We start from the raw sequence: 14,518 nt of genomic DNA on the forward strand, positions 1-14,518 counted from the left end.
GCCCTGTGCATTTTTAGAATGAATGACCTTTAGAAGGTCAGGGAGATTTATATCTTCTTGAACATCTCTCCTCAATGTCAGTGTGATCTGTCTGACAGTGCAGCGCTCATTTGCTACTGCCAACTTTACGGAGATAAAGTAAGCCTTGGCTGCAGCTCCCTTTCTGTAGAGGGCACTCATTTTAAAATATATAAAAATTATGGGATGAACTAGGTATCAAATCAAAAGGGTAAATGCTGCAGTGACCCCTCCATTTCTGAATAGCTGCAGCTTCACCAAGTACCACTGGCTCCAATTAAATCAAAACAAAGAAATCTTTCCAAATATCTCCTGACAACACTTGCACCTTTGCTAATTTGAGCTGAAAAGCAAGCATGAGTAATCTTCCATCTTAAATGCTGCTCTCTGGATTCAAGCTCTTTGAAAAATGAACTCACAAATATGGTAGGCATGGGTAAGTGGGAACACCGATTGTTGCCTGAGTTCATTAACTCCAGGTCAGCCTTAGCGAACATAACTAATTTGCAGTGCCAGTTCACTGTTACTTCAAACCAAAAGTTCTCTGCAATTGCATGCTTTAAAAATACCATTCATAATTTTTAACTCTTCTGAACTGAATGAAAATAGCCCAAGTTTATTTATTAGCTCACCCATCACTTGAATAAATATCTTTTATATTGTCTCCATGTTACAAGATGAGGTGAAGGCTTAGTGGTATTATTGCTGGACTAGTAATTCAGAAACTCAGCTAAGGTTCTGGGGACCCAGGCTGAAATGCTGTCATGGCAGATGGTGGAATTTGAATTCAATAAAAAAAAAATCTGTAAATAAGAATCCACTGATGACAGTGAAACCATTGCCAATTGTTGGAAAAACCCACCTGGTTCACTAGTATCCTTTTGGGAAGAAAATCTGCTGTCCTTATCTGGTCTGGCTTACATGTGACTCCAGAGCAATAGCAATGTGGTTGACTCTCAATTGTGCTCTGAAATGGCCCAGCAAGTCACTCAGTTTCAAGGGCAACTAGGGATGGGCAATAAATGATGGGCAGTCAGCGATGCCCATGTTACACAAATGAATTAAAAAAAAACTTATGACCAGGTGGTGAAGCTGTATGCATTTACAAGCCTTTTATTTTCTGAGACACACACTATATATTGTGTATCTCTAAACCAACAACTCTAATCTCAGCCTGTCTTTCTATATGTTGAGTCCCACCACAATGATATACGATTAACACTGACATCCATTTGAAGTAAGATGTCCAAAAGCGTACACGTTATATACTAACTGTGCCCGAACCAATGTTTATAGATTTAGGGGTTGCAGGTTTTATGTGAATTTGCACTTCGAAATTTTTGGGAGAAACGCCCGCCTAGTGTTACTTTACCTCTTTTATGCTGTACACCACTATCTATAAAACCCAGAATCACAATTACTTTTACACTTTTATCTATTTGTCCTCTAACGTTTGAAGTTTTATGTATCTTTGGAATATTTTGTGTCACAATTTCATCTCATTGCTTAAAATATAGAATCTCTACAGTGCAGAAGAAGGCCAATCAGCCCACCCAGTCTGCGCCGGCAACAATCCCACCCAGGCCCTATCCCTGTAACCTCACGTATTTACCCTGCCAATTCCCCCTGACACGAAGGGGCAATTTAGCATGGCCAATCCATCTAACCTGCACATCTTTGGGCTGTAGGAGGAAACTGGAGCACCCAGAGGAAACCCACACAGGCACAGGGAGAAAGTGCAAACTCCACACAGACGCCCGGAATTGGACCCGGGTCCCTGGCACTGTGAGACAGCAGTGCTAACCACTGTGCCACCATGCCACCCTAATGTCTCATGAAAGTAACAAATCAGAACTGTGTAACAGAACTGTGAAGAAAATTTTAACAACAAAAGGAAAGCCGATGCAAATTACTCAAAAGTAAATTCCTTTTCAGATCTTTTTCTTGCAGGAACTAAAATTTGTCATGTTAAAAATAAGATTTGAAATATATAAGACCTATCCTCCTGACACCAAGGGTCAATTTAGCATGGCCAATCAACCTAATCCGTGCGTCCTTGGAGTGTGGGAAGAACCGTAGCACCCGGGGGAAGTATACAAGACAAGATTTTAGCCTCTCTGAGAATGCTATGCCTGTATAAATAATATTCTTCAGAAATGTTTAACCGTCAGTAAAGATGTAGTAACAACATCCGTGCCTACAATTCCTAAGATGCCACAATTTGAGCCTGTGTCATGTTGAGAATGTCTCAGCATGCATCAGCCTGATTCACCATGCTAGGACTCAAAAGGGCATCTTTCCTAAGGCCATACCCGTCATTCTATGTTTGTTTTTCCATAAGATTTGGAAATAAACTGGGGCGTGAAGTTTCAGTTTTTTCTGAGGTGACTTTGTGTAAAAACACTTCAAATGGAACGGCTCAGAGAGAAAAAAAGAGATAGGCAGCAGGGGATGATTATAGCAACCGCCTCAAAATACGTCAGTCCCTGATGACTCAAAGTGCAATTATACTACATGACGTGGTGTTGAATCACACAGACCAAGACGATCCCAGGCTCATTTCTGGACAATGCTGAATTAAGCAATCTCAGTCAGCAAAGGGGATTCTACAATTCAGTCTCATTAGCCTCAGATTATTGGCGTATATTAGACCGGGGGTTCCCGCTCCCAAGCCAGGATTCTCCGCTCCCCCCTCACATCGGCCGTGAATGGTGACATGAGAACATAATTTCGCGGGAGGCCCAAATCGCGGTACACATCAGCCAGAGGTCCTGTCACAATTGTTCCCCCACTCCCCATCAGTGACATAAAGGGGATACCTGACATTCAATGCCAGGAATCCATAGGAAACATAGAAACGCTACAATTCAGAAAGAGGCCCATCGAGTCTGCACCGATCACAATCCCACCCAGGCTCCGCCCCATAACCCTAACGACACACTAAGAAGTCTCACAACACCAGGTTAAAGTCCAACAGGTTTATTTGGTAACACAAGCCACTAACTTTCAGAGCGCTGCCCCTTCATCCGGTGAATGGGAGTTCTGTTCTGTTGTGAACAGAATTCCCGCTCATCTGACGAAGGGGCAGAGCTAGTGGCAAATAAACCTGTTGGACTTCAACCTGGTGTTGTGAGACTTCTTACTGTGTTTACCCCAGTCCAAACACCAGCATCTCCACATCACCCTAACGACACAACAGATTATTCACCACTGGGGCCAACCACTTCAGCGCTGCTTTTCCCAGTCGCTGTGACACTCTGCATTAGAAATGGAAAGTTCTGCCCCAAATTACAAAGCAGTCAGATAGAATCACTAGATGCTACAACACAAACTGACCAATTTAAAATCACCGCTTACCGTGGATTTGGATGGCAGTGTTAGTCGTGTGGGTCCTCCCTTCCTTTGCTGCAGAAACAAAAATATTCACATGAACATAAACATAAGAACATAAGAAATAGGGGCAGGAGTAGGCCATCTAGCCCTTCGAGCCTGCCCCGCCATTCAATAAGATCATGGCTGATCTGTCATGGATCAGTTCCACATTCCCGCCCTCTCCCCATAACCCTTAATCCCCTTGCCTATCAAAAACCCATCAACCCGCGTCTTAAATATATTTAGCGAGGCAGCCTCCACCACTTCAACGGGCAGAGAATTCCAGAGATTCACCACCCTTTGAGTGAAGAAGTTCCTCCTCAACTCCGTTCTAAACCGCCCCCCCCTTTATCTTGAGGCTGTGCCCCCTAGTCCTAGGAGGGGCATTTATCTGTCAGACCCAACTTTACCTCTTTTCAACACAAAAGACATTTTGAACACTCCCCTTCCTCACTCTGCCTCAGCACTTGCAGTACGCAACTTGTACCCTTGACATTCGTGATAAAATATTGTAAGTGAGGTGGCACAGTGGTTAGCACTACTGTCTCACAGCACCAGAGACCTGGTTTCAATTCCCAGCTTGAGTCACTGTCTGTGCAGACTGTGCACCTTCTCTCTGTGTCTGCACGGGTTTCCTCCGGGTGCTCCGGTTTCCTCCTACAGTCCAAAAGATGTGCAGATTAGGTGCATTGGCCATGCTAAATTCTCCCTCAGTGCACCCAAACAGGCGCCAGAGTGTGGCAACTAGGGGATTTTCACAGTAACTTCACTGCAGTGTTAATGTAAGCCTACTTGTGATGCTACTAATATAAATGTTAAAAACTTTAAACTTTAAGTTATGTTTTATATTGGCGTGAGCACATGATGTGAGTGTTCCTGCCCTCATCAGTGCCAGGGCGCATTTCCCAACTTTGAATACGTTAACATGTCATTATAAGACCCCCCTGCCCCCACCCACCAACCCCCATGCGCAATGGCATAATGGCAGAACAGTGTGAAGCACGAGAGGTCTCCAAAGGCATGCAACTGGCAAGCATATCTCCTCGGGAAGCTCAGGTGAGTGCAGCACTCAGGGGGGAAAGGCTTGTGCCCAGGTACTGCCTGGGTGGAATCCGGGCACTGCCTGAGCAGTACCTTTGTAGCATTAGGGCAGTGCGAAGGGATGCTTCAGTTAACTGGCTTGCTAGGTGTGTGCTGGGTCAGCCTTTAGAAATGGTACCATGGTTCCTCCAGTTTCTAAGCTGCTGGTGGGGCGAGAACATCAGAGGCTGCAGTGCGTTGTGAAACTCTTCCCTTGAAGTTCTTTTCCCCCCAAATCCCAGACAATTTGGCGGAGAAAGCTGCCATTGCTGTCAGTGGCTTCAATCCCACTTTTCTTGCCCGACATCAACCTTTACCAACATCCAGGGAAATCCCAACAAGGAAGTGCACTTAAGGCGGAAGTTAATTTCCACGTGGTTAGACAATTATTGAGGAGGTCCTGTGACGCCAATGAGTTGCTTCCCTGCTTTTGGGTGAGAACACGCAGGTTCAGGTTGCACTCCAAAGTCTGAAGGCCAAGGAAGGTGCATTAGTAATGCAGCCCAACTGGTTGGAAAGAAACCTGTGGATCCTTCCAATACGCACCAACGGCAGGTAGTCCGCTCAGTCATGTGATGGAAAGAAAATTGGAGTCTCAACCATAACTATCTATAGCTCCTGACTACAGCACCAATATATTTGTGCCTGTTGCCATAATAACTTCCTAAGTGAAATGTAACACAACACCATTATTGAGATCAGCCATGTCTGTGATAAAGAATAGGGCAGCAAGTGGCACAATGGTTAGCACTATGCCTCACAGCATGACGGCTCTGGTTTCGATTCCTGGTTTGGGTCACTGTCTGTCCCACCATCCAAAGATGTGCAGGATAGGTGATTGACTGGCTTTGCTATGTTGCCCTCCAATTAGGTTACAGTGAAAATCCCCTAGTCACTGCACCGTGCTTCACACTGTTCTGCCATTATGCCATTGAGCACGGGGGTTGGTGGGTGGGGTCTTATAATGACATGTTAATATATTCAAAGTTGGGAAATGCGCCCTGGCACTGATGAGGGCAGGAACAATCACATCATGTGCTCACGCCAATGTAAAACATGACTTAAAGTTTAAAGTTTTTAACATTTATATTAGTAGCGTCACAAGTAGGCTTACATTAACACTGCAGTGAAGTTACTGTGAATTTAGCATGGCCAATACACAATACAGCACATCTCTCAGATTGTGGGAAGAAACCAGAGCACCTGGAGGAAACCCATGCAGACACAGGGAGCACGTGCAAACTCCACAGAGGCAGTTATCCAAGGCCGGAATTGAACCCAGCTTCCTGGCACTGTGAGGCAGCAGTGCTAACCACTGTTGCACATGATAATTCTGGTTAAGATTTGATAGCAGAGACACTAAAAATAAGTGGGGAATACCATGTAAGGTTGAAGTAGAAACTTAAAGAAAACCTACCAGCTCTTTAAGTTCCCTTTGTCTGTCGCAGAGCTGTTCATACATTTTCTTTCCAACATCTGTGCTTTCTAACGTGGAGATAATTTGAAGCTGTGTGTCATTGTTGTCTATGATGTTGTACTCAAGCATCAAACACAGGATCTAGAATGGAGAAAAATTGAAATAATTTTTTTCCCAAGTTAAGTGTTATACCCAAATGTACACCATCTTACTAACCAATGGAACTTCATGATACATCAATCTTCCAAATGTATAGTGACTCCCCAAAGGTATCAACTTCTTTCAGTGCTGGTTTTCTTGACTCCAAGTCTGAAGGCCTTAGATTCAAGTCCCACTCAGAGACTTGAGCACATAATCCAGGCCAAAGTAAACTGACATTTTAGTGTAGCAGTGAGGGTATCAGGGGTGTTTAGGTATTAAACAGAGGTCGGGGGCAGGGGGTTGACCCCAATCCTTTAGTAGCCCCAAACAGTTCTTTTGTGGAGGTAAAATTAGCATGTTCCCTCAACAACAAGTGTCCTTGTAGGGGCCTTTTCTCAGCATCCCCTTTAAGGGCAATGGGGAAAGTTCTAGAACAAAGTGATCTAGGGGTGCAGGTTCGTAGCTCCTTGAAAGTGGAGCCACAGGTCGACAGGGTGGTGAAGAAGGCATTCAGCATGCTTGGCTTCATTGGTCAGAACACTGAATACAGGAGTTGGGAATATCTTGTTGAAGTTCTATAAGACGTTGGTAAGGCCACACTTGGAAGACTGTGTACAGTTCTGGTCACCCTATTAGGGAAAGGATATTATTGAACTAGAAAGGATGCAGAAAAGATTTACTAGGATGCTACTGGAACTTGATAGTTTGAGTTATAAGGAGAGACTGGATAGACTGGGACTTTTTTCCCTGGAGTCTAGGAGGCATGGGGTGATCTTATAGAGGTCCGTAAAATAATGAGAGGCATAGATCAGCTAGATAGTCAACATCTTTTCCCAAAGGTAGCGGAGTCTAAAACTGGAGGGCATAGATTTAAGGCGAGAGGGAAGAGATACAAAAGGGTCCAGAGGGGTCATTTTTTTCCACACAGAAGGTGGTGAGTGTCTGGAACAAGCTGCTAGAGGTACTTTTTCTTCTTTTAAAAAGCATTTAGACAGTTACATGGATAAGATGGATATAGAGGGATATGGGCCAAACATGGACAACGGGGACTAGCTTTGTGGTTAATAAAAGGGTGGCATGGACAAGTTGGGCTGAAGGGCCTGTTTCCATGCTGTAAACCTCTATGACTGTATGACTCTTGTCACAATTGAGCAAATCTTGTGTGGGCCATACAAACCCGATTCACATAAATAATCAGCTTAGCATTCAAATCAAACAAGTTACGCAGGTTAATGTGGTGGCTGTTGAGCACTGGGTGCACATGGAACATCAGAAGTGCCGCCCCATCCCCTCCAATTTTACGACATTCCTTCCTCATTTCTTGCTCGCAAGTTAAACTTTCACCCACATTCTTCCCACTAAATACTTGGGAATATGAACACATTCTCCCATTAGGTTATCAGTGACATACCTTTCTGCTTATTTACTAATTGATTGCTCATGGTGTAGCCCCGAGAATGTCAGATGATAGAGGGATGCTATACCATGGAACAGAGAATGTATTATTCATAGGTGGAGCTGTATTCCTCTAAAAGGCACAAAGATTAACTGTTGCTAAGTGAAGTGAGCTGGAGGCCAATCATAGAGTGGTGCAGTGAGAGTGTAATTCTACTACAACAACATCTTGCATTTATTTAGCATATTTAAAGTAGTAAAACTTCCCAAGTTGCCCCGGCAGAATATTACCAAACACAACTTAACACTGCGCAACATAATGGAAGTTAGGCCAGATGACCAAAAGCTTGGTCTAAAAGGAATCTTGAAGGAGCACTTTAAAGGCAAGAGGTTTAGAGAAGTTGAGAGATTTCAGGAAGGGAATTCCAGAGTGTAGACAGATGAACAAATAGAAGGAAGGAGCAATTAAAAGTAGAGGGATGCATAAAAGACCAGTGTTGGAAGGGCACAGAGATTTCGTGGAGCTGTAGAGATTTTTATTTTTACGGGACATGGGCATCGCTGGCTAGGCCAGTATTTATTGACCATCCCTAACTGCCCTCCATTTCAGAAGGTTTTTGCGTGTCAACCACATTGCTGTGGGTCTGGAGTCACATGCAGGCCAGGCCAGGTAGAAACAGCAGATTTCCTTCGCTAAAGGATATCAGTCAACCAGATGGGTTTTTATGACAAATCGACAATGGTTTCATGATCATCAATAGGCTTTCAATTCCAGATTGTTATTGAATTCAAATTTCACCATCTGCCATGGTGGGATTCAAACCAGGGTCCCCAGGCATTACCCTGGGTCTCTGGATTACAAGTCCAATGATAATTCTACTGTGCCACTGCAGATATAAGGACAGACAAGGCCACAGAAGGATTTGAAAACAGCAATGAAAGTTGAGTATTAAATACATTGCTGGACCACGAGCCAATGTAAGCCATTGAATGCTGGGATTAACAGGACTTGGTATGAATTAGGATAAAGGAAGTGGAGATTTTAAGATGATGTCCTGTTTACGGACAGGGGAGATGTGAGGCTAGCTAATATCACATTAGAATAGTTAAGTCTAGGGATAAGAAAGGTATGAGTTTCAGCATCAGATGAGCTGGGGCAGGGGTAAAATCAAGTGGTCTTCCAAAGGTTTCGGAAAGAGGTTGTCATGGTGACGGATGGGAAAGGCGGTGAGGAGCTCAGGTAGGGTCAAATACAACATTGTGAATTATCTTGTTTGGCTTCGGATGGTCGCCAGGGAGAAGGATGGAGTCGGTGGCCAAGGAATAAAGTTTGTGGAGGAACCTAAAGATATTTGCCTCGACTTTCTGGCCCTGCCGCGGCGCATATGAACATCTGAATTAGGATGTGGAGATGCCGGCGTTGGACTGGGGTAAACACAGTAAGAAGTCTCACAAAGCCAGGTCAAAGTCCAACAGGTTTATTTGGTGGCAAACGCCACTAGCTTTGGGAGCGCTGCTCCTTTGTCAAGTGAGGGGGAGTTATAGAACTCCCATTCACCTGACGAAGGAGCAGCACTCCCAAAGCTAGTGGCGTTTGCCACCAAATAAACCTGTTGGACTTTGACCTGGTGTTGTGAGACTTCTTGCCATATGAATTAGGAGCAGGAGTTGACCACTCGGTCTCTCAGGCCTGACCCGCCATTCAGTAAGATCAAGACTGATCTGATTGTAACTTGATCCCCACATTCCTGCCTACTCCTTTCACTGCCCCCCTTGTAATCACCTCCCCTTGTAACCCTGCCTTAAAAATATTAAAGGCTCTGTTTCCGCTGCCTTTTGAGGAGAGATTTCCAGAGACTTACGACTTAGTTGGAAAAGAAATTTCTGGCCAAAAGTCAGAACCCAGGGTGAAATTTGTGGAATTCTTTCTCACTTCTTAAGAGTACAATTTTCCAAGTATTTTCTTCAAGGCAGACATTCTAACTGCTGTGCTGATAAGATATTCTCTGGGGTTGTTCCTCGTAACTTGTAAATGCTGTCCTTGTTTCTCTATTTTTAAAATAGATATTTTGGACTAAAGTTGCATATGAGCCAATCATCTGCAATATATTAACTCAGACTAAACTTGTTTATGATGAGTAAGTATTGGGAAGACTGAAGCAATTGGAGAGGATTATCTAACTCTCCCACTGACAGGATCTTACAGTCCTGCTGATGTTTCTAGGTGTTCAGGTCACCAACAACCCTGTCCTGGTCCCTCCACCCCAATATTTTAATTAAGAAAGCCCACCAACGCCTCTACTTTCTCAGGAGGCTTAAGAAATTTACAAGCTCGCTACAATGCCCACCAATTTTTACACATGTACTATGGAAAGCATCCTTTCCGAATATTTCACAGCTTGGTATGCGTTCTGCTCTGTCCAAGACTATAAGAAACTACAAAGGATTGTGAACATAGCCCAATCCATCACACAAACTAACCTCCCATCCGCTAACTCTACACTTCCCACTGCCTTGGAAAAGCAGTCAGCACAATCAAAGACACCACACACCCGAATGTATTCTCTTCCACCTTCTTCCATTGGGAAAGAGATGTAAAGTCTAGATCAAGTACCAACCAAATCAAGAACAGCTTCTTCCCTGCTGTCATCAGGCTTTTGAATAGACCTACCATATATTAAGATGGCTTTTCTCTACACTCTCTCCTTTTCTTCTCCCCTATGTACTCGATGAACAGTACGTTTATCTGGATGGCATGCAAGAGACATTACTTTTCCTGCATCCCAATATAATTGACAATAATAAATCAAATCAAATCAACGGGGATTTAAATGGATCATGACTGGATTGAAACTTTTAAGATTCTGAAGGGTATTGACAGGATGACGTGGAGAGGATGTTTCCTCTTGTTGGAGAATCTATAACGAGGCAGCACTGTTTAAAAATAAGGAGTGACACATTTAAGGCAGAGATGAGGAGGATTATTTTCTCTCAGAGGGTGGTGAGTGTCTGGAACGCTTCCTGAAAAGAAAGCAGCATCTTTTAGAGTGAAATAGAAAAGAAGTATGTCGAAATATTTAGGAAATGCCTATTACTGGAGCATTTTTATTGTAAGATGGATAAACGTTGACAAATAGAGAGATGCTTGCACGTAAAGCATACTCACCAGGCTGTAGATTTTAAATGTAGTGTAAATAAATAAATGACAATGCAACTTCAGGGCCACTGTCACTGTAACTTTTAGTGTCCTTCCATCCACTTCACTCAGATGCAGCCAATTCCTAGTTCAAGTTTATTCATGGGTGCCCACAGAGACTTTTTAAAATAGGATTTGACAGCAAGCAATTATAACGAGAGCAACTGCTAATGTCAGCTGTGTGTGCCCAACTTTCTCTCCGAATCGGAATTTTCAATGACACTCCCTTGGAATACCAGCTCGTGAGGGGGCCAAATGCTCGCATCTTGCATTATATTACCCTTGCACAACCAGCTAGCAAATGATCTTTTTAAACAGGCTTTTTGCAGCATATAGGACCACACATATTATTCACAAAAACAAACTCTTGGCAGTGAACTCACTGCAGTGATTCAGTCTCTGGGGCAAGCTGAGCCTCATTTGTTCCGTTTATGAAAGTCATCAGAAAGCCTCAAATGAATTACAGTGTCTTGATTCACTGCCAGCTACCGATTATAATGTATTTAATGATAGCCATTGGGGTACAAAACTGTCCCAGCTTGGATTTCAACACTGCAACTATTCACATGTTAGCACCATTTTTTTTTTGGAGCCCTAAAAACGAAATTGTGCGCAATCTGCAGTAATTTTCTATTATTTCCCTCTGAATGTTTGTTGCTTCACAGTTGATTCCAGTAATCTGTTCACTGCCAAACTGTTCACTAAGCGGCACACTAAGTCAATGTGAGATTCAACCGACACTGTTGTTAAGGGAGATAGTTTACCACAGCACAGTTCTCTAATCCAGAAAGTTTTATTTCTAATGCAGATATAAAGTGTGTGAAAAGGCAAGTCACTTACCCACTCCCATAAAACAAAGTTAGAAAGTGAATGGATGCTTCTTCTACCTATTACCAGCCATAAACTGTTTAGACGTTTTGGCCCTTTTCAATATCTGACTCTTTGCAAATCAGACATCAATATAAATTTCACTTTGGCTGGAACTTTCTGGCTGTTCACGCTGGCGAGATCTTCTGGTCCCACCCGATGGTGGCCTCTCACGGAAGGTTTTCCAGCGGCCGAAGGTGCAGGTCACTGCCGTAGGAATTGGCAGGACCAGAAGATCCCACCGGCAACCAATGATGAGCTGCCTCCACTGCCAGAAAATCCCACCCAATGAAGACCATCACTGGAATTTTCCAGCTCCCCCAGTAGTGCAGATGGCTTGCCACTGGCAGCTGGCAGGATCTTCCTGTGCCACCAAAGTCTGTGGTGCTTTGCTTAGCTCACCCACCCTGCTGTTAAGGGAACCAGCGGCAGGAGGGCCAACTTTGGTGGGACCGGAAGATCCTGCTGATGGGAAGGGCCGGAAAATCCCACCCTATGTCGAGGAGAATCCTTGCACCACTGATGAACAGTGGCAGCAGTGTGTCCCATCTTCAAGATGCACTGCAGGAACTCACCAAGGTTTCTGAGGCAGCATTTTCCAAACCAATAACCACTGACATCTAGAAGGACAATGACAGCAGAACGCCACCATCTGGAGGTTCCCATCCAAGTAGATCAAATCCAGTTCTTTCCGACTCTTTTTAAAAGTTAATTTACGGGATGTGGGCATCACTGAGAAGGCCAGCATTTACTGCTGGAAGTGGTGCTGAGCTGCCTTCTTGAAGCGCTACAATGCTGTTAGGGAGAGGATTCCAGGATTTTGAGCCAGCGATATATTTCCAATCAGGATGGTGAGTGACTTGGATGGGAACCTCCAGATGGTGGTGTTCCCAGGCATCTGCTGCCCTTGTCCTTCTAGAAGATAGCGGTTGTGGGCTCAGAAGATCTTGCTTCAGAAACTTTGGTGAGTTCCTGCAGTGCATTTTGAAGGTGGTGCACTCTGCTGCCACAGTTCATTAGTGGTGCAGGGATTGAATGTGTGTGGAAGGGGTAGCAACCAAGCGAGGCTTCTTTGTCCTGGATGGTGTCGAGCTTCTTGAGTGGTGTTGGAGCTGCACCGATCCAGGCAAGTGTACAGCATTCCATTACATCCCTGAGCTGTGCCTTATAGATGATGGACAGACTTTGGGGGGTCAGGAGATGAGTTACTTGTAGGATTCCTAGCCTTTGACCTCCTCTAGTAGTCACAGTATTTATATGGCTAGTCCAGTTCAGTTTCTGGTCAATGGTAATAGTGGGGGAATTCAGCAATGGTACTGCCACTGAATGTCAAGGAGTGATGGTTAGATCATCTCTTTTTTGAAGATGGTAACTGCCTCGCATTTGTGTGGCACAAATGTTACTTGCCACATGTCAGCCTGGGCCTGGCTATTAAGTCTTGCTGTATTTATATGTGAAACGCTTAAGTGCATAAGGAGTTGTGAATCGTGCTTAACATACATCCCCACTTCCAATCTTATGATGGAAGGAAGGTCACTGATGAAGCAGCTGAAGATGTTTGGGCCTAGGGCACTACCCTGATGTCCTGGAACTGAGATGATTGATCTTCAACTACTACAACCATCTTTCTTTGCGGGAGGAATGACTCCAACCAGTGGAGAGTTTTCCCCTGATTTCCATTGACTCCAGTTTACCTGGGGTTCCTTAATGCCCTACTCGGTCAAATATTACCTTCACGCCAAGGGTAGTCACTCTCACCTCACCTCTGGCATTCCGCTCTTTTGTCCATGTTTGAACTAAGGCTGGAATGAGGTCAGGAGTTGAGTGACCCTCCATCACTTTGCTGGTGATTGGCAATAGACTGATGGGGCGATAATTGGCTTGGTTGGATTTGTCCTGTTTCTTGCGTACCCAATGTACCTGGACAATTTTCCACATAGTCAAGTCGATGCCAGTTGGAACAGCTTGGCTAGGGGCACGGCTAGTTCTGGAATATGTCTTCAGCACTATTGCCGGAATATTGTCAGGGCCCATATCCTTTGCAGTATCCAGTGTTCTCAGCGGTTTCTCGATATCACGTAGGGGGGTAGCTACAGGACGGATGTCAGGGGTAGGTTCTTTACCCAGCGGGTGGTGAGGGATTGGAATGCCCTGCCTGCTGCAGTTGTAAATGCGTCTAGTTTGGGGGCGTTTAAGAGATCTCTGGATAGGTTTATGGACGAAATGGGATTGGTATAGGCTAGTGGGTCATTGTTTTTGTAACTGGTCGGCGCAACATCGTGGGCCGAAGGGCCTGTTCTGCGCTGTAATGTTCTATGTTCTATGTTCTATGTTCTATCACGTGGAAATAATCAGATAGGCTGAAGAATGATATTGGGATGCTGGAATCCTCTGGAGGAGGCTAAAAAAAAAAATCCACTCGGCACTTCCAGCAGAGGATTGTTGTGAATGCTTCAGCCTTATCTTTTGCACTGATGTAATGGGCTCCCCCATCATTGATGATGGATATATCCGTGGAGCCTCCTCCTCCACTGAGTTGTTTAATTGTCCACCACCATCCATGGCTGGATGCGGTAGGACCTGGTTTATTTCTGGTTGATTTCACCGCTCCAGCAAAATGATTTGTATTGACGGTAAAGCGGAGAGAAGTTTCACAGGGAACGAAAGGCTCGCCTTTTCTTCTAACCATATTGCGGAACAAACACGTACATATCAAATGCAAAAATACCCGTGGCAACTGAAACAAAATGCAGTTGGGATGCACGCGAAGTACATTAATCAAGAGGTTACATAACCCATTTCTCTGTGTGAGGCTCACCTCAACCATTGTTTGGTTTCCTCGCAAAGCCAGCAGCATACAGGGCCCCAGTTTATTCTCAGCCAGTGATAACAGGAACTTCTTTGTTTTATAGCAGGAACCCATTAAAATGTGCACCTGAGGAAAAAAATAATATATAACTGCGGTTGTATGACAAGCAATGTATTACAACAGAGAGACACACACACACACGCGTACACACACGCACGCGCAC

General features: G+C 44.3%; 1 protein-coding gene across 2 annotated transcripts in view; it reads right to left on the reverse strand.

Annotated features, from left to right (window-relative positions):
* Positions 1-14,518, reverse strand: part of cmip (c-Maf inducing protein) — a 227,149-nt gene that overhangs the window by 15,390 nt on the left and 197,241 nt on the right. For both annotated transcript variants that reach the window (XM_080186763.1, XM_080186762.1), the window contains exons 15-17: positions 14,305-14,421; positions 5,888-6,028; positions 3,376-3,423 (exon numbers count right to left, since the gene is read on the reverse strand). In XM_080186763.1, coding sequence (XP_080042889.1) covers positions 3,376-3,423; positions 5,888-6,028; positions 14,305-14,421 — 306 coding nt within the window. The remainder of the gene's footprint in view (positions 1-3,375; positions 3,424-5,887; positions 6,029-14,304; positions 14,422-14,518) is intronic.

The sequence above is a fragment of the Carcharhinus amblyrhynchos genome, chromosome 4 (genome assembly GCF_965287045.1).
Source record: "Carcharhinus amblyrhynchos chromosome 4, sCarAmb.v2.hapA, whole genome shotgun sequence".
NCBI lineage: Eukaryota > Metazoa > Chordata > Chondrichthyes > Carcharhiniformes > Carcharhinidae > Carcharhinus > Carcharhinus amblyrhynchos.